The following is a 21,303-nucleotide window of genomic DNA, read 5'->3' on the forward strand; positions in this document are numbered from 1 at the left end:
GTCAGCACTGAACACTTGCTGACATCTCAGAAACACAAAATAAACACTTTCTCTTAAAATAGAGCCACCCCATAAGTAAGTCTTCAGTACAGCATGCTAGCTAGAGGATAGACTGAGAGAGGGTCAGTGCAGACACTCCACCTTTGATCCCAGTGAACCTGGTATTTAATACTATTCCATATCTTGATTTCAAATTTCTGAGAAAGAGCAGCATTAGGTGATAACGTCTCAACATGCATTTTCTAAACTTTTTGGTGTTATCCACTGTTCCTGCTCATAACCTTTTCTCCAAGGCAGGCCATGAGCTTGGATCTTCCCCGGCCTGTCTTGGAGTGGTCTATTGAATGCCACATCCTCTGGCACACCTTGTTTCGCAGTAGTAGATTGTAAGGTTCCCAGTTTCAGAAGGGGTGCTGGCATGACCTAGCAGGAAGTAGAGTTACATAGGAAGGTGAAAGGCACACCTAAACTTTGCAGGGACCAGGAAGAAGCTGCCACCTTATTTCTAATGAAGTCATTAGACTTCTCTAATGCATCTCTTCATCTCTGATGTGGAAGCTAGGAGAAGAGGCTCTACTAGGAAGGCCTGCTATCCGAGTGGTAATTCATGTCTTTAACAAGGTATCAAATTAGCAATTGTTGGACTACACTCCGAAAGCTATTCATGGTAAGCTAACCACAGATTTTATGCCCAAGAGTGCCTGTGTGTACAGACCAGCTGGTGACTGTTGAAAGATCAAAGCTTGCAGAAGCAGTAGGCACTTCCTCGGATTACTGACGCTGGGTTTCACAACAGCTATATGAGATGCATGTTATTTTGCAGACTTGTTTTCCCAATAAGGAAATCTGAAGTACAGACCCCTCTTCCCCCATCTTGTAGCCCCGGCTGTCCTCAAATTCCTTATGTGACACTTGCTTCTCCCATTTCCACCTCTTAAGTGTGGCATTGCAGGTGCACATCGCCACACACACATTTATGTGAGATGGATATCAAACCCAGGGCCTCAGGCACACGGGCAAGCATTCTATCAGCAGATCCCATCCCTTCTCCAACCCTGTTCCCCCATAGTCTTGCTACAGATCCAGACATGTCTCAGCCTCCTGAGTGTTATATTTATAGATTGGGCCATAACACCTGATTTAAATGATTTTTCTAAAGTAAACGAATAACAAATAGTGAAGGCAGAACTTGACTGCTGTTGTCTGTCTGCTTGTGCAGCTTTTGGGCCTTCCACACCTAAACCATCACAGTCCATGGCAGGCTTCTCCACATAGATACTCACTTGGGCATGGGATGCTTTGCTATGAAAATCTCACTATAATTTTTTTAAAAATATATTTATTTATTTAACCATACTGTCCTTAGACACATCAGAAGAGGGCATTGAATCTCATTACAGATGGTTGTGAGCCACCACGTGGTTGCTGGGAATTGAACTCAGGACCTCTGAAAGAGTAGTCAGTGCTCTTAACTGCTGAGCCATATCTCCAGCCCTGTGATTCTGTTTTTGCTTTTTAAAACATTTGCCTTAAAGTTGACTCTTTCTTCATCTGAAACTGGAAATATTAGGAAAACACCCAAGTTCTATTTCTTTTTTCCTCCTTGTTAAACAATTTGATTTTATACATGTGAGTATTTGCCTGCACATTTCTCTGTGCATGTGAGCATCTGATCCCCTGACCTGTAGCTACAGCTGTAAGCTACCATGTGGGTGCTGGGAACTAAACCTGGGTCCTCTGGAGAGGCAGCAAACACTCTTAACCATCAGTCCGTCTCCGTCTCCCCAGCCCCACCTTCTATTTCTAGGAAATCTCTAATCTCTGGATATAAATGAAAACTTGAGGAATTTGTTCTTTCAAGGCCAGCAAGATGTGAGTTTTGTTCTCAGTAACAGATGCTAGAGTTAGGATTACACACACATCCCAGGTCAGACTCAGTATCTTACCTGGCATGTTGACCAGTCCACTCCTTCGTAGGTAAACCCTTCTGCACATGACACAGAAACTTGTCTATTCACCTGGAAGTCATCTCCAAGAACATGTATGCGTGTCATGTTGGATGGCACAGGACATTTTTTAGGACTGCAGGTGATTCTTTCAGGGAGCCACTGACCGTCCTGCTGGCAGGTGAATGTATCTGTATCTGCATCCATCACATACCCTTCCAGACACCTGCATGCAAACAAGAAAATGAACACCTACAAGAAAGTACCCTGCCATGTCCGACCTATGCTCAGATGAACAGAACTGCCACAAGGCTCAGGAGATATTTTATGAGAAGCCTGAAAACTGTCTCACAGGTCAGATGGATAACATGCACAAAACATTAATAAAGCAACATCCAAACAAATTTTTAGTGATTCACACTCAAGACTAACCAAGGCTAAAGTTGTCTTAGACGTTGCTGAAGTTACTTTCCTTTATTTGTTTGTTCATTCTGAAATAGACACTAGTTCAAGAAATTATAGAAGTTCAAAAATGGACTCACATACTAGTAGGGATAGGACATAGTGTTTATGGTTTGCCCACTGTGCAACAAGTAACATCTAAGAAGCTTGTACAAGGTACTCCTTTTAAACCTGATAATTAAACATTGTCATAGCTATAGTATAGTTAAAACTTAAGTCAAATTGGCTCTTAAGTCCCCATGTAATTTAAAAATTTAAATACTTATGCAGCAAATGGTTCCATACAATGATTATTTTCTGGTGACCCCTCTGTGTGCTTTACAAATATCAGCTGATTAAATTCTCATGTCCACCTCATGAGCAGGGCCAGTAGGATCCTCACTGTCATTTGGCATGGATGAGGTTGGCACCCTTCTTGAAGCCACACGACTCTGCATGGGTAGTGTGAGATGTGGAGAAATGGCATTTTCTAGAGGGAGTCTTCTGGCACCCACGTTCCTACCATTCCAGTATTCTGCCTTTCAAATCAAACCGCTTAACTAATTTGTAGTGATGGTTGGAGGACACCTTTTAAATTCCACATATTACCCAGGCTAAGTGGGAGACAGGAGTCTTGTACAGTCACACCAACCTGATTAGTGGAAACTAAACAAAGATCGGTCATCACCACATGCCAAGGATAAAGCCCCTGAGGAATCCTGACGAGCAGGTGACATTGTGGCTCTCAAAATGTCTGACACATCAATATCCACACAGAAGTTTTAAAATATACTTCAAAGGCACGGACTGGTCATTCATTCTTTTGTTTTGTGCTTGGGTCTCTGGTACTGTTCGGTTACCTAACATTCCATCCTTCATAGACTTTGCTTTTTACTATAGTCAGGGCAACATGAAGGTGGGGTTAAAACGTTCAGAATGGATCACCCCAGAAGAGGAGCTAAGCTATCTATCAGGTATGAGGTATTAATGGCCAGAGTTCTCCTAGGAACGTAAATTAAATCTTGAGACAATTGAGATGCTTTTAAACAGGATGGCTATTTATTCTGATAAAAATTTTAATTCCTAAGTTCATTCCAAATGTTTACATCTTTCATTTTAATACTTAATGTAATATTTCCTTTCAGACAGGGGAGTTTCCATTATGTGAGCACCATATTCTTAGCTTAAGTAGCACAGGCTGGTTAGCATCCTTATTTATACTGCTAGTGATTCAAACATAAATGAGGCTGGTTAGAGGGCCTTGTGGTTTTGTGAGCATTATGAAGATTGGGTTAGAACCACAGTCTGGAAAGGGTATACATTTATTTTCATAGTAAATGAATTTCTACATAGTCCTGAGTAAATAAAGTGTTAAAAGCTTTGGGGTTTGGAGGGAAGCCCAGGGATGGTGATTCTCTTTCTAATTAGCTACATTTTGACCTCTGACTTCATTTTATAAACTTCTCGCTTACCCTCCTTGCAGACTCCACAGCCACCTGTGGTCTTACCTGAGTTTCACTTTGCTTTCATAGGTATGTGCCTCTCCTGTTGCCACTGCATTGGTAACTGTCGGTGGGGGTCCGCAGGACAGTGGTTCACACATTGGGTAAGGCTGGCTCCATGTCCCTTTCTCTGTACAAATCAGATCTGAACTACCTTGCATGATGTAGCCAGGTCTGCAGCTGTAAGTTACCACGTTGTCCTCCGAAGGGCTACCCTCGATGACGATTGCGTTGGGTACGGTTGGGAGAGGACCACAATCGGCATGCTCACAGAGTGGGAAGTCAGACCATTGGCCGTTGGCATCACAGGTGATCTCAGAAAGTCCAAGCAGCTTGAAGCCTTTGAAGCACTCAATCTGGACCGTCTTTCCACAGCCCAAATCTGTTGCATTGACAGTTCCCTGTTGAATGGTGGGTGTAGAACACCTGCAAGGTAGGCAGGAAGGCGAGCTGCCGCTCCAGGAACCATCTGGAAGGCATCTTCTTGATGGGTTCCCATGGAGTTTATAACCAGTAAAACACTGATACTGTATGTGGCCCCCATGATAAAAGGAAAAACCATTAGGGAAGCCCTGGGGAAGATCCGCAGGGGGACCACAGGTAGCTGGTTTACAGATGGGAACTTCTGCATCCCAAGTCCCATTGGACTGACAGGTGAGTTTTGGAGCCCCCTGCAACACATAGCCCTCTAGACAGTGGAACGCTACTTCCTTCTTGAACCCATAGTCTAGGCCATCTGCCATCCCATTTGCCACCTGTGGTGGGGCAGGACATCTGACAGGCATACAGCTGGGCGTGGAACCACTCCAACTTCCATTGGTAAGACAGACACGACTTCTGGCTCCTTCAAGTATGAACCCTTCACTGCAAGAGTATGCAATCTCCTTTTGGAATGTGTATTCTTCTCCCTTCACCCGGCCATTGGTGGGGACTGGGGGTGAGCCACAATCCACAGGAATACACATGGGCTCATGCCCATCCCAATCTTTATTTTCTTGGCAGGTCCTTTTCTTAGAGCCATTGAGCACATAGCCAGAGTCACACTCATAGTATAGCACACCTAGGTATGAGTAGTCGTTTCCTTTGATGGATCCATTCTGGAGTGGGTTTGGCTTACTGCATGAGATGGCTTCACATCGTGGAACAGTGCCACTCCACTGCTTATTCTGCAGGCAAAGTCTTAAGTGGGAGCCTTCTAGAACATGCCCTGGCTTGCAACTATACTGTGCAGCACTGCCCATAGTAGTCTGTGTAAAATGTAGAAAGCCATTTTCGGGAGCAACAGGCAAATCACATTCAATGGAAATGCAAGAGGGTGCGGTCCCATTCCATGTCCCATCTTCCTGGCAGATCAGCACAGGGATTCCCAGCAGTTCATAGCCAGGCTCGCAGCTGTAGGAAACCATCGTGCCGTACAGAAAGTGGGACGCATGTGAGATAGGGGACTCTTTTGTACTTTCCAAGGTTTTAGCTGTTGCTTCCAAATGTTGAGGGTGAGGAGTCAGATATGGGACTTCCATTATGTCATCTTCTTGATCAAAATATCCCTGGCCATCTCTGATTCTAGTACAGTCTCCAAAGTCTATGTGAGGAGGGAGACCGCAGTCTATGGGTACACATGTCGGGCTGGAGCTAGACCACCCCGACTCTTCACAGGTCTGCATGGCATGACCAACCACCTGAAACCCAGGGAAGCAGCTATAGATAATCATGGCACCGTATCTGTAATCCGCACCTTCTACGAAACCGTTTTCAATGGGCTGTGGGTCACTGCAGTGGATGGCATTGCAAGAGGGGACATCCATATCCCAGTCACCTGTCTCTAAACAGGTCAGGGATTTGTGACCTTCAAGCCGGAAGCCTCGGTCACAAAAGTATGTGATGGTTTGTCCATACTGAAAGCTCACGGAAGAGAACTGGCCATTTAAAATCTCCTTGGGCTCTGGGCACTCAATGGGTTTGCACATCGGTTTTCCTCCAAGCCACTGGCCATGTTCCCCACAGAGGGTGGTAGTATTGCCCACTAACTCGAAGCCTGGTTTGCAGGTGTAGAGCGTGGTGCTGAGATAGGCAAGTCCTTGCACATGGATGATGCCGTTGAGGATCTCCTCAGGTTGGGGACATTCTACTGGAACACACTCGGGCAATGGAGAACTCCAGGTGCCATCAGCCTGGCAGAAGATGGTTGGGTTGCCTCTTAAGAAGAACCCATCGACACACAAATACTTGACAGTACTTCCAAAATGAAGAGCACCGGAAGATGCCGGGACTCCAAAAGGAATCAAGGGAGGCGAGTGACAGAGGACCATCTTACAAACTGGAAAGGAACCGTTCCATTGTCCGGATGGTAAGCACTTCAGGACAGAGGGCCCTTGCAAGGCATGCCCCTCTTTACAGGAAATGGTCACCACGCCCACCTCGGAAGCTAATTCCTTTAACACGAGCTGGTTTTCTAAGAGAGGAGGCTCTGCACACTTGGTGGGGACACACTTCGGACTTGGCTTCTTACTCCATTTGCCAGATTTCTGGCAAGTCCAAGAATTATCACCAACAAGCTCATATCCCTCATTACAGACAAACTGAACTTTGGACCCTACTTCAAAGCTTTCTCCTTTCAAGAAGCCATTCTGAATGGCAGGAGGTTTCCCACAGTTGAGAGGGGTGCAGGACAGAGGGGCCTCATTGTGCCAGTGCCGATTGGCTTGGCAGACAAACACAGGACTTCCGGCTGCCTTATAGCCTGGGTTGCACTGGAACCTTGCTTCACTCTCAAAGGTCCTGCCAGTGATGTGCTGAACGACAGGGAAAGAAAAGTCAGTACAGCCTACAGAACAGGCAAGCTTACAGATATAATACATTGACAGTCAAACAGAATAGAACCCAAAGACCTGCATTTGCAATTCATCAGCTAGGACTTCAACAAGTAAGGATGTATGCTGTTTGAAACCAGTCTGCTCTAATTTTTGTAAGAAGGGAAAATGCAGAAGTAAACTGTGGAAGATCCAATGAGGTCATTTCCTCTGTAATAATTCTTATGGAACCCAACAGAGATAAGATCAGGGGTCTACACAGATCTTAGTGAGCTGAAAGGCAGTACCAACAGTATACACAGAGAATTAGTAGGTTTTAAAAAAGGTATACATAGATGCTTTAAAAACTATTTCAGTTAAAATATTGTCTACTTAAAATGGCACCCTGGCCTTTGATTCGGAAGGCTTCCCTCTTCCTCCTCTTTTCCTTCCTCCTCCCACCATCCCCTTCTCTTTTGGTATATGTGGGTGCATGCGTGTGGAGTCCAGAAGTCAATCTCAGGTGTCATTTCTCAGGTGACATCCAGCTTGTTTTGATTTGTTTCTTGAGACAGTCTTTAACTATTGCTTGTCAGGCAGGCTAGACTGGCAAGCCAGTGAGCTCTGGGGATCCAGCTGTCCCTGCCTGGCCAGCACTGGGATTATTGGTGTGTGGCACCGTGCCTGGCTTTTCTTACCCTGGGGTCTGGGGATCGAGCTTACACCTTGCTCTTGCACAGAAAGCACTTGACCTCCGGAGCTATCACTACAGCCCTGACACTTGTCTTCCTGACACGCTTAGTGAGCAGACACTGTAGAGTGGGAGCGAATCACACTTGTATCACACTTGACAATTTGGTCCTCATGGTGAGATTACCTTTAGACATCTCGAAAGAGCAATGCAAAAAGTGACACCTTATTTTTCCCTTAAACATCAGGGTAACAATAAATATCTCTGAGTTCCATTTAGGTGATGAGTTTTATCAAAGCAAAGTAAAATTTCATTAAAATTGGCTTATTCTAACTCCATATTTATGGCTAAGATATGCCTACAAAGGCCTTGGAGTACCTATAGGTTACTATAACGCAGAAAGATGCAAATTGAGGGGCTTGGAGAGGTGGCTCAGTGGTTAAGAGCACTGGCTGTTCCTCCAGAGGACTAAGGTTGAATTCTCAGTACCCATATGGTGCCTCACAACTGTCAGCAACTCTAGTCCTATGGGATCTGATGCCTTTTCTGGCCTCCTTGCACACACAGGGTGCATAGCTATATGTGCAGGCAAATACCTGTATGCATAAAATAAGAATTTGAAAAGATACGTATTGTAAGGTTTCTTAATTATCTTGATTTATTTTTAATCCATATACACTGTGTGTAGCATTGAGCTATTTCTGTTTCAACAATCAATCTGTTCACTGCCTCTACTTGGAAATACTGAATTAATCACAGTAGGTGGCCCTATGGGGGATGAAAGTTCCTGATCATTTGCTAGTTAGTCTCTTACCTCCAGGAAGCCGTTCTCAACCTTAGGTGGTTCATTACAGGATACAGGATGGCAGGTGGGCATGGGTCTACTCCATTGTCCTGTGGCCTCACACGTGCTCTTCTTCTCCCCTTTGATATAGAATCCTTTTTGGCAGCTGTACGCCACCACGGCCCCAAAACTGTAGTTTGTTCCACTCGGGTAGCCATTTGTGATGCGTGGAGGCTCTCCGCAGCGCACGGGGATGCACTGGACCGACATGGGAGAAGGGCTCCACTGTCCACCTCTCAGGCATTCAATCTTCGCAGAGGTGTTCAGCACAAAACCCTCCATGCACTTGAAGCTTACTACTGAGCCAGCTGCAAACTTAGCTTTGCTCACAGATTCCAAGATGCTGTAGGAAACAGACGGGGGTTTTTCACAGAAGTGAGCTATGCAGCGCGGCATAGCCTGGCCCTCGGGGGGAACCCAGTTCCCCTGGGCATTGCAGATGAGCTGGGAATTGTCAGCCAGGCTGTAACCATCTGCACAGTAGTAGAACGCGGTGTCTCCGAAGAGCCTGTGAGCAGTCTCAGGAGAGGCGTGGTCCACATTGGGGGGCTCGTCGCAGGAGACGGCCAGACACTGGTGGTTACTTGAATTCCACTTACCATTGGCCTGGCATACGATGGTGTCAGGGCCAGCAAGGGTGTAGCTATGGGAACGAGGAGAAAGAAACAACCCAATGTAGTATCTACAAAAGGCATTCTCTTCTTGTTTTTAGTCTTTCCAACACTAACTTTGCTTTTACTCTTTGTTTTTTTTTTTAAATAATATTTGGCAAGTGAATATTGAGCTTATTGTTAAAATGATTCTAATGGTCGGTCAATAAGGAAATAGATTTAAGACTTTTGTTATTTAAAGAACTCTAGTGATAGTTACACATTCGTGTGTGTGTGTGTGTGTGTTTGTCCATACATACATGTTTGGAGAGGTCAGAGGTCACAATCATTTATCAGGAGCCATCTACCTTTCTTTTTGAGAGGCAAGTTTTTTTGCTGGGACTTGAGTATTGCTGCTTAGGCAGGCTGGCTTGCTGGTGAGCCTCGGAGATCTGCTTGTCTCCACCTCCCCAGTACTAGAATCATACGCAGGCCACGCCCACACATAAGCAGGCCACGACCCCACACCCACCCCAAGTTTCTTACATGGGTGCGGAGTATCACACCCAGGTCCTCATTTCACCAGCTGAGCCTGACCCCAGTCCCTGACCACTTCACATTTTTTAAAATAAAAATGAGAAATAAGCTTTGGTCTTATTTGACTCAATTTAATATTAGGTCTCCATAGCTTTGATAGCTTTAGTCTGTTGATTTTAGTAGTCATATTTCAAAAAAAGCTTTAGTGTACCACATTTAGCCTAGATATAGCTTATAGTTGCTTACTTACATTCAGTGAACTTTAAAACAGTGATTATAATTCTAGGATCCAGTGTTTCCAAAAACCCCGTGTAGTAAGAGTTAAAAATCGCCAGGCAGTGGTGGCACACGCCTTTGATCCCAGCACTTGGGAGGCAGAGGCAAGTGGATTTCTGAGTTCGAGGCCAGCCTGGTCTACAGAGTGAGTTCCAGGACAGCCAGGGGTACACAGAGAGACCCTGTCTCGAAAAAACAAAAAACAAAAACAAAAAACAAACAAACAAGAAAAGAGTTAAAAATCTTTGCTCTGCATATGGCTCTGCCATGCAATGAGTGTATGGATACATTTTGCTCAATAGCTCTCAGCTTTCTTTGCCTCTATCTGATGAGAGATTATTAATATGACCCCCAGGGCTGTCTCAATAGAGCAGAACAAACTGTGTGGTTTGTTCCTGGTTGATCCTTGTTAGACACGAGTCACTTGCCACACATCACGATATCACTCAGCTGTTAGCAGAAGAAGTGAGAGCCAAAGTTAGTTACTAGATTCCAACACTTACATCTTTCCCACAGTGCACCAGCCCTCTCCTTTACAGACAGGTTAGATAAGACTATTGTTTGTGGGGATGCTGTGGGAACTACATGAAGGTGTCATAGTACAAACCCACCTTTCAGCAAAGATTCTTAAGGCATTGGCAACCAAAATTTTTACTGAGGGCCCTTTTAGGTCTAAAAGAAATAATCCATTAGAGAAAAATTGGGATTCCATCGTCCTCAGCAGACATATCCATAATATCTACAGGAGACTATAGACAATTCAATAAAAATGGCAGGTGTCAGTAGATCACTGTACATCCACCCCACCTATGGCCATGTATCATGAATGCACAGACGCAGTGTCTACATGAATACTTTTAGATACTTCCAATTGCTGAGTGAGGTATCCACTTAGGGCCTCTTCAGCTCATGGTTTGGGAAAACCTCAGTCTTCGTAACTAGATATGGATTTAGTGAGTGTTTAGACGACTTCTCTCTTAACAGTTATAGGAAGGGATCCATAAGCAGAATGTTTAGAGAACAAATTTATTAAAAAAAAAACAACAAAAAACAAAACAAAACACCAGGCTGGGCCTGCTGCTTTGAGTGCTCCTATTTAAGACATGTCCTGGGTAGAACATCTTCTTACTGGTTTGGTAGAACATCTTACTGAGCCTCCTGATGTTTTACAGCTCAACTTGAATCATTCACACACTTTGAAACATGTGTCATCCTGGTCCCCGACCCCTTGATGTGCCTGGCATTGTTCACTGGCTGAAGTTCGTATGCACAGACCTAGACAGCCCAGATTTATAGGAATCCATTGCACATAAAGTTTTTCCTTTATTCCTTGGCTCCAGGTGCTCAGCGGCAGAAGCATCTGTCTCTAGAATCTTCCTTATTCCACAGAGCATCTTGAGAACGTGAAAACTATGTTATATAATTTGGAAGCACTTGGGGTCTCTGATACTACTCTTTCCTGACGAAAAGCTAACAGCAAACTAGCTCTCTAATTAAAGGGCAGTGACCACTGAATACACACTTTAAAGAGATATGAATGTGAAGAATTCATTTTTAGAATCTTTGGTATCCCCCAGTCTGGATTAAGAATTTTGTTTTACTTTATGCATTTCAGTTATTATGTATTTCTTCATACAGGATGTCGCTTCCACTTCATACATGACCCTCCTCAGGGCACTGATGCTGTATTAGCGAAGTGCTTGTTTGCAGTGGCCAATGACACAATGTGGCAGACAGAGTGTAACAGTGCGATACTGTAAGATACATATTTGGTCTCTGCCTTGTGTCTAACATGGAGTTTCTGAACACTTTGTAATTTCCCAAAGCCAGAAGGTCAGGGCTTTGCATCACCAGAGAATGTGCTCAATGAATACAGGTTAGATGATAAACAAAGATGAATATTTTTTAGAAGGTTAGAATTTTAAGATGATTAAAAAGGATATATATTCTAAATGACATGTAGAGGAATTAACTGTAAGCGATTGCTTAATCACTAAAACATCAAATTGCTTGTACTTTTTAATTCCATCCGAAGTTTAGAAGTGTATTTGGAATTGTAGGGGACATCTTTTACTCACTTACTTTGTTGAGGGAACATTCAGAGAATAAACATTTTATAGTTGATAGCATATTCCTGTAACTGCTGGCTGCCAAAGCGAGAGGATGTGAACCTGGGCTAAGTCTAAGCCGTGAGACAAACCTGGATTCAGTATCGACCTAAGATGAAGGTTTACTCACTTCAAATATTAGTAACCTTTGTACTCTCATTCAAGAGTCTTGGGGACAATTTTTTATATTTTTATTAGAAATCAGCCACACACTTTATGTCCCTGGGGAAGGAATCCATCAGCATCGCAAGGATGCCTTAGAACTCCAGCAACACACAAGAATCCTTTGAAAATGGACAGAATCCTTTCGGATGCGAGTTTTCAGTACTTGGATTCCCACACCTAGAGGAAGCTTACTAACCAGCATGGGCCCTGGGAGCTTTATGAGTGAGCTCCTGGAGAGCAGCATCCGGTCCCCTTCTAAAAGGCAAAAGCCGCTCATTAAACAGCTGTGGGTTAGTGGGAATAATAGAAAGCATGAAGAAGAAGCAGTGATTAATCTTATTTCAATTCATAACAACGAGGAAGATCAAAGCTCTTGTCTTAATAGATCCAATAATTCCCTTTAGAAGCTTCTATGTGAGAAGAATCAAAAGAGGGGAATTCACTGAGGTTTTATGATGTCATTAACCCTTCCACACCTCTGAGTTTCATACCAACAAATGTCAACTAAGGATGAGAAGAAAAATGAGAAACAAATGGCCACCCATCCATTTGTCCTGAAGCACCTGCTTCTGGCATTTGGGGTGTTGATAAAAATTTAGAAAAGCTAAATGTGTGGGTAGAAGGTAAATTGGTGAGTTGGATGGAGCTGCTTGCTTTTTCCCTATGCTAGCATTGGTCATTCCACTCTGGTCTCTTGAAGTCCTCCCTGTAAACTTGAGAATGTATCTTGCTCCCATGATTCAGGGAGAGACTCCATCAAAGCTTACTGGCGGTATAAAAGTTAAAATCAATCAAGCAACCTAGCAACAACGTTCAGCATCCATCCTTATTGACAGTCGACAGTCTTAGGTGAAGGAGGGACAGTTTTTCTTGTAGGTAGTCCACACTCTAGGGAACAGTTCCATACTCATGCATGCATGGGCAGCAAAAATTGGACTCAATGGGTGGTAAAAATCAAATCAAAGCAGAGGCCATGAAGTTGAGAGGAGGGCTTAGGGAGTAGGACTAGAGGATCCTAGAGGACTTGTGGGGAAGAATGAATATGATCAAATTACATCACATGCATGTGTGAAATTCTCAAAGAACTAATAAAATATTACACTATATCATATCAAAATAACAATAGTGAGACAACAGTAAGTTCAAGTTGTATGGAAGTCTGGGTGGCTTCTATAATATGGAGAGCAGAGGGGAGGCAGACTTGAGACTCGAAAGGAGATGTCTAAGAGCAGCTGAGGATGAAGAAGACAGCAAGGCACATTACCTACAAGTCGTGGCTTGGATACGATGATGTTATTATACAATGTAACAAGATGCCAGGGCTGTGCTACACAAGCCTCCAGGAGGAAAATACAAATGGAAAAGACAGAAAGAGGATAAGAATAGATTCCTGGTTCTGGCTATCACATAATCTGCAAATCCCCTCTATAATACTTGATAAGATATAACAGAAATGAATTTAAGTGCATAGCTGGGCCAACCAGAAAGGAAATGTCCATGTTTTCAACATGAGGCAGAAACTGAAACCAGCAAAACAAGCTTGCCAGTGAATGCTGTGGTTGCCTTTGGATTAGACAAAGAAAGGAACCAGAGAGGAAAAGAAACACAGCTTCAGACTGAATTAGTAACGGGGTGTCTGGCAGGAATCCACATCCTGGAAGGAGGTTTGTTAACATGGTATGCTTGCAAAATTTGGTCCATCTCTGTGTTTTGCTGGGTAGCAAAATGAGGCACTTGCTAACTACAGATACAATTTCAATGTTAGAATCCATACTACTCACTTTGTATGCGAAACCTTTCAAACTGATAAATTAATGCAAAGCTGAGGGCCCTGGGGTAGCTGGTAGAAAAACAGTCCAGGGAGCCAGATTATGAGGGGGGGTTGTTGTGGACACAGTAAGCCTTTTTTCTCTGTAAGCAGAGACTCTGAAATGGAAAGACATACACAGGTGTCTTTGGGTTACTATCACTATGATGAAACACCATGACCAAAAGCTAGTTGTGGAGGAAAGGGTTTATTGGGCTTGCACTTCCACATCACTGTTTTATCATCCAAAGAAAGTCAGGAAAGGAACTCAGCAGGGCAGGGACCTGCAGACAGGAGCTGATGCAGAGGTTATGGAGGAGTGCTGCTCACTGGCTTGCCCCTCAGGGCTTGTTCAGTCTGCTTTCCTATAGAACCCAGGACCACCAGCCCAGGGGTGGCACCACCCACATTGAGCTGGGCCCTCCCCCATTAGTCACTAATTAAGAAAACACTGTACAGGCTTGCCCATAGCCTGATCTTGTGGAGCCATTTTCTCAGTTGAGGCTCCCTCCTCTCTGCTGACTCTTAACTTATGTCAAATTGATATAAAACTAGCCAGGACAGCAGGCACGTTTCCCATCATAAAAGGCTCAGCACATACAAGGCGCTGCAAGAGTAGAGGTCTGATAAATGAGATACTAGAAGAAAACTGTTAGCATACTGGTTTTAACAAGCAGCTATTGTTGAAGCTTGGAGTGGAATGCTAGGGATCAGAAACCAGAAAGGGCAGAGGGTTAGTGAAGGTTAAGGGGAAGGCACTAGGTTAAAGGTACACAGGAGTACAAGTTGAGGCTGCAGGTAACAGTTGTGAACATTTCAATAAGCTATAAGAAATAATTTTGGAAGAAATGACAAATATCTGAGTAGGTAGGTACATTTAACCTGGTGGAAGAATGGCACTGTGTACACATGTACGAACATATTAGGTGATACCCCATTAATGAACATAATTTTAGACTTTCATGTGCCAACTTTTAAAGTATCATTTTAAAAATTAAAATACAGTTACATCATTTACTCCCTTCTCTTTCCTCCTTCTGGTCTTTCCCATGTCTCTCTATCTTGTTTCCTCTCAGATTGGAGGCCTCCTGTAACATACACACACACACACACACACACACACACACACACACACGACAGGAAACATGCAGGAGTACGCAGTGTAACTCTGATTTTATAAGCAAATCAAGTGAAAACATATTAGTCTACTATATATATATATATATATACAATCTGCTGGGACCATTAAGTGTTGATTGTATGTAAGATTTCAGGGTGGATCTCTTGGTGTTGGATAACCAATGATGGGGGCTCATCCCTTGGTAGGACTAATTCTCCCTCATTCAGAATTCCTTAATTGCCCGTAGTTCTTTTTCTGAGAGTGGGTCCTGTGAGAATTTCCGCTTCTGCTTTAACATGAGTGATGGTATTGTTTTTGTTCTGGCAACCACATTGTTGAGGTATTATGGGTGCAGCTTCCTGTCATCTCTAGGAGACTCACTATCATGGCCAGCTTCCTAGTCTGTTGTCTCTTACAGTCTTCCCACCCTCTCTTCATTTGTGTGTTTTAAACAAATAGATTTGGAATTCCAGACAGCTGTTTATGATTGGACGCTCAAGGTCTTCTTGACTGAAGGTGTTGTCGCCACCTGCTGGCAGTAACATGTAAGTTACACCTTAACAGGGCAGGCAAGGTCACTTTTTTTTTTTTTTGGTTTTTCAAGACAGGGTTTCTCTGTGTAGCCCTGGCTGTCCTGGAACTCTGTAGACCAGGCTAGCCTCAAACTCTCGAACTCAGAAATCCGCCTGCCTCTGCCTCCCAAGTGCTGGGATTAAAGGCGTGCACCACTACCACCTGGCTGCAAGGTCACTTTTAATTTTGGTAACTTATTACTATCTTGCAAAGCTAAAAGTATGAATATTCCATGACACAAGCTACAGCTTGCAATGTCTAGACCGGCGATATCCCATTTTATATATATCCCAGGAAAATGCAGGAGTACTCGGTGTAGCTCTGATTTTATAAGCAAATAAAATGGAAACATATTAGTCTACTACTGTAAAGAAATGAGTAATTAGAGATTTGTGATTTGTGGTGAAATGACTATTCCGTTGTTCAACCACGGTAGACAATCCCTTCTATAAGTGACCAGCAGGGGCCATCACTTCATATGATAATCATATTACAATGATAAAAGTTATTGCTGTTGTTTATGATTTCAGAAAGTTCTTATGTCAGTGTTTGAGGCTGCTGGTCTCCTTAAGAACATGTCACCACCTCTGTGGCGCCTGTGTGTGTGTATGTGTGTGTGTGTATGTGTGTGTGTGTGTGTGTATGTGTGTGTGTATGTGTGTGTGTGTGTGTGTGTATGTGTGTGTGTGTGTATGTGTGTGTGTGTGTGTGTATGTGTGTGTGTGTGTGTATGTGTGTGTGTGTAGGGCAGAGGTCGACATCAGGCATCTTTCTCTATTGCTTTGCAGTTTGTTTTTTGAGACAAGTTCTCTACTAAACCTGGAACTTGCTCTTTTGGTTAGACTGGCTGCCAAGGGAGACAGTAGCAACTGCCTGTCTCTGCCTTCACTGGTGCTGGGGTTAAGATAAGTGCCACACTGCTGGGCTTTTTACCCAGGTGCTGGAGATATGACCTTAGTTCTCATGGGGAACCTTACTTGCAGAGTCATCTCCCCAGCCCAGAGATGACTTGTCCTTATGCAGACATATTTTACAACAGTGAAAAAGTAGTTCAGCTGACTAGCATGCATCTGAGAGATTCCTCACACATATACATACACATAATTAAAAATAAAATAAATATTTAAAAAGAGAGAAGTGATTTAAATGATTCTTCTTAAATGAGTCAATATGTACAAATATACATTAACATGGAAATTAAAAGTATATTTGCCTATGAAAATGTGTATGTAATAATGACAAAATAAGCATTTGTTAACACAAGGAGGGTAAACAGGCATTGAGGCTGGCTTCCAGGAGAATCTGTCATATCATATTTCTTTCATAAAACTGCTTAATCATAGCAAAGACTTAACATGTACTTCTATCTCCATAATGGAAACACAGTTGATCTTAAACAGAGCATTGTGTTATTTTTACTTCTGTATAGTTCAAAGGCTCTGTTAAAAACGTGACCAGAAGGCTAGGGAACAGGACAGAAACTCTTTCCAGTGAGGCTGCTCCCACAGCCCCCAGAGGAGAGGATGGTTTCCTCACAGGGCTTACTGTTCTATCATCAAGAGTTTGACTCCAGAAAATGAAAACTATCTTTTAATAGTTGATTTTTGTCTCTCATAAAAAATTACAAATGGGTAGTGATTTGTGATTTGTGGGTGAAAAGACACTCATTTGTTCAACCGTCACAGACAATTCCCTGCTGTACTGTGGGCAGTCAGCAGGGGCCATCACTCCAGATGATAATCATATTACAATGCTAAAGTTATTGCTGCTGTTGTTTTAACTGAGGATTTCAGAAAGTTCTTATGTCAGTGTTTGAGGCTCAAGGTCTCCTCAGGAACATGTCACCATGTGCTGGTGACAGAGCCTGGACTGGCGACATGAAACACGTCCTCTCTGACAGCTCGGCTCCTACAAGCCCTCACTCCAGCACCAGCTAAAGTCTTCACTGTCGGCTTTATTGATGCCCCTCCCCTTAACTAAGCCGTTCATTATAGTCTCTGTTCTCTCACAAATACCAGCCGCTGGTGAACTAGCTTGACCACGAAAGTAGTTCTCTACCTGTGGGTCACGACTCCTGTGGGGGTGGAGAGTGTCAAACAACCCTTTCACAGGGGTCAGCTAAGACAACTAGAAAACACAGATATTTACATTATGATTCATAACAGTAGCAAAATTATAGTTATGAAGTAGCAATAGAAATAGTTTTTTTGGTTGGGGAGGTCACCATAATCTCAGGAACTGTATTAAAGGGTCACAGCATTAAGATAGTTGAGAACCACTACCACAGGAGGACATCTGAGATACAGAGAGGATGCTGCTTCTCTGGGGGCACACAGCTGAGGCAGAAATGCAGGGAGCTCTCGAGTGTGCAAGTGCCAGAGATGATGAAAATATTAACAAGAAAGTGTAGACAGAGAAGAAAGACAGTGTCCACACTCAATACCTTGGCGGCCTGAGATCTTAAACACGCCATCACAGGTATGTATTCCTCCCTTCCCTTTGTCTCACAGTGCTCTCCTGACCATCAGAAGGGGCCGCAAGTTAAAGCCCTTTGCAATGCATTTCCTGCTTTGCCAAATATCAACTTTCAAAGTAAGATTATAAAAATAAGAAACCCAAGCCCCATTTTTTTTATTCCCCTGCTGACTTACCATCCTTATACTGTGACTTTTGTGGGTGATAGACAGATGCATACCTGGTTAAAGTATAAAGATACTTTGTATTGCATTGCTCTTTGTCTACTATTTGAATCTTAAACTTAATAATTAGTACATTCCAGGGAGATACTGTTTCCAGTGGGAAGTGTGCCTCCTCTCTGCTCTCAGAAAATAAGAGCAGGAAGCTCTCTAGCTTGGCTGTCAGGGAGTTTCATTTTCTGTCCTTGATGCTCCATGCTCCCCTCCTTACAGACTTTACTTACCCCTCTTTGCATGTGTAAGTGACTGTGTTCCCAAAAGTGAAGTTGCTCCCAGTGATGACAGCATCTTTGACGACTGGAGGCTCTCCGCAGGAGACAAGTTGACAGCTAGGTGGCGCTCTGTCCCAGCTGCCGGAAGAAGTGCATTCAAGGAGGGATGGGCCCTGTAAGCTGCAGATATGAGAGAGGGTTCAGGTCATTCATTCCTTTTGCTGGGTGACTGTTTACTCCATGGAGAAATAGAATTTGGAAGAAAATACAGGCTGAATGTTGAGTTTTAGTGCAAAAAATAGAAGTTCTTCACATTGTATTGCTCTGTATGAATGTAAAAGAAATTTTACACTGGCCAGACCATTTAACAACCACTTGGTGCAAAATTCAAGTCTAATGTGTTTACTAGCAAAGGGGGAACTCCAGAGCTTCTAACTGGCAAGTTACTAGGATGAGAAGGGTTAATAGCTTAATTATTACCCAACTGGAACAAATGGAAAGGTGACAAGAAGCACCAAGGTCAAAGGCATTGTCCTTCCAGGACCTGGGATTTGGGTTGTGTTGCTCATGACTCTGACCTCTGGTTGTCCTTTGACTTTACAAACCCTGTACCCATGGCATAGCTTACCCATTCATGTTTCTAGCATGATTCTGACAGTCTTGATTAGTTCTTTTTAAAGATTATCTTTGTTGTTGTTGTTGTTGTTGCTGCCGGGTAATGTGGGGAGGTCAGAGGACAACTTGAAGGAGTCAGCTCTTTCCCCCCCTATTAGGGTTAGACGCAAGCACCTTTATCCTCTGAGACATCCCACTGTCCCTTGATTCTTTACCCCTATCCACTTGATCTGTTTCACTTTAGAACCCGATGAATACCTTTCTGGGCACAGTCTGACACACATGCACACGCGCATTTCCAAATGCACATGCATGTGCGTGTGTGCAAACACACACACACAAGTAAACTTCTTACAGAATTAAGACCCTTCCATGCTTTCTTGGACTATGTCATGTACTAATAAATATCATCTTCATAAACTGTGTATACAAAAAATATCCATGGCAAGGCATTTCCTCAGGTATGATGCTGTGCTCCACAAACCAACTTGGCTTTCCTCTCTAGAGTCTGAACACTCCAGCGGTTGAACTGTGAGAACTCCCGGAGTCACAGATGGACAGTCTCCCTGGCATTCGCTGTAAGCCAGGCTCCAGGAAGCATGCATATTTTAGGATATTCCCACTTTTACAGACTTGTTTGGAAAGTCAGTTAGTTCATTCACTCAAGCTTAGGAACAGCAGGAAGACTGTAGGTAGCAGGGCAGGTGTCTCACAGACACCCCCCCTCCTTACCTGTATCCGTCCTCACAGGAATACGATGCAATAGAAAGGTAGGTGAGCCCACTTAAGATGTATTTCCCGTTATTTATGTTCTCAGGCTGGGAACACGTCACCAGCTCACACACAGGAAAGGAATGACTCCATGAACCACTAGCAAGGCATGCTGACTCCTCATCCCCAGCCAAAGCGTATCCTTTATCACACCTGGAAATGACAGAGGAGAATGACTGAATATGGATGGCTTTATGGTGCACACTTTAAATTTGTGTGAGCGTATGATGTTGTGTGTATGAGCATTGGTGCATATGTGTGAGTGCAGCCATGCACATGCCATGTCATGCATGGAGAGGCTGAAGAATAACCTCAGGTGGTGGTCCTTGACCTTCCATCTCGTTTGAGGCAGTGTCTCTTTGTTGTTTGTTGCTGTCTTTAGTGAGCAGGTGTGAGAGTTCTGGGGAGGCTCCTGTCTTTGTCCTGTCTGCCCCCATCTCCCTGTAGGACCATGAGGATTAGAGATGCATGCCACTGCACCCAGCTTCACCTGAATCTGAGGACCAGAGCTTGGTTCTCAGCTTCTACATCAGCAGTTCTTAATCTCCCGTAACTATACCTCCAGGAGATCTGATGCCCTCTTCTGGCCTCCATGGGGAACTGCACACATGGAATATACACTCACTTGAGCTCTGGGGATTCAAACTCAGGTCCTCCATCTTCTTAGCCCTATTTTTCATTATATTATGTGTACCAAGCCTCTTAAAAAACAGTAAGGAATTTACATATTTTGGGAAAAAATTTTTTTACATTGGAATAACAATTCAAAATTGTATTTTCTATAAGGTTGAATGTTGTACATCTTCCCACAGTAACCTTGCATAATATGCAAAGGTCAGATTGAGAATTTGGCTTGTCTCCAATGTGTGCCATGGATGAATAGCTGAAAGCATAAAATTCCAGGTTTGAGAGTGATGTGGGCTAAATCCCTAGGCTATAAGGCTTGGACTCAATGCTGGTTAATAACCAAGGTTATCCCTTAGTTAGGAATGCCTTCCACCAGATGCCTCAGGAGGATGAGATTTAAGGATATGACTACAAAGAGGTTATCAGAATTGATTTCTTTACACTATGCTGAACCCAATTATTTCGACGATGATGATGATGATGATGATGATATCCCCTGGGGAGGCTGAAGAAATAGCTCAGCAGTTAAGAGAGCACACTGCTCCTATAGAAGACCAGAGTTTGGGTCTCAGCATCTGTATCAGCAGCCCATAACCCCCTGTAACTATAGCTTCAGGAGATCTGATGCCCTCTTCTGGCCTCCATGGGCAACTGTACACATGGAACATACACTCACCCACTCAGACACATACATTAAAAAAAATTATAAAAAAAAACCCTCTTGGATTGTTTCCCTTTTCCTTGGTATTCTACTACTGCTGACATGCCATTAACTATGGCACTACACCTTTAAAGTTAGACACTCACCTGTACACCACCTTACTGCCATATGTGAATGTTGACCCATCAACACCACCATTTTCAGGAACAGGTGGGTCACCACAGGAAACAGCTGGAGAAAGGGAACAAAAAGTGCGGTTTTCTGAAACTGTGCAAAACCCTCTGAAAGCTTATGGCTTCCAGATTTTATCCCCTTGTCATGTTTAAACTTGA

General features: G+C 43.5%; 1 protein-coding gene across 1 annotated transcript in view; it reads right to left on the reverse strand.

The window, feature by feature from the left end:
- The window catches only part of Svep1 (sushi, von Willebrand factor type A, EGF and pentraxin domain containing 1), a 167,986-nt gene that overhangs the window by 22,886 nt on the left and 123,797 nt on the right, over positions 1 to 21,303 (reverse strand). Inside the window, exons 34-39 of the mRNA XM_028779896.1 lie at positions 21,118 to 21,202; positions 19,645 to 19,836; positions 18,310 to 18,477; positions 8,184 to 8,856; positions 3,896 to 6,681; positions 1,947 to 2,172 (exon numbers count right to left, since the gene is read on the reverse strand). Coding sequence (XP_028635729.1) covers positions 1,947 to 2,172; positions 3,896 to 6,681; positions 8,184 to 8,856; positions 18,310 to 18,477; positions 19,645 to 19,836; positions 21,118 to 21,202 — 4,130 coding nt within the window. The remainder of the gene's footprint in view (positions 1 to 1,946; positions 2,173 to 3,895; positions 6,682 to 8,183; positions 8,857 to 18,309; positions 18,478 to 19,644; positions 19,837 to 21,117; positions 21,203 to 21,303) is intronic.

The sequence above is a fragment of the Grammomys surdaster genome, unplaced genomic scaffold, assembly GCF_004785775.1.
Source record: "Grammomys surdaster isolate TR1022 unplaced genomic scaffold, NIH_TR_1.0 363, whole genome shotgun sequence".
Lineage (NCBI taxonomy): Eukaryota > Metazoa > Chordata > Mammalia > Rodentia > Muridae > Grammomys > Grammomys surdaster.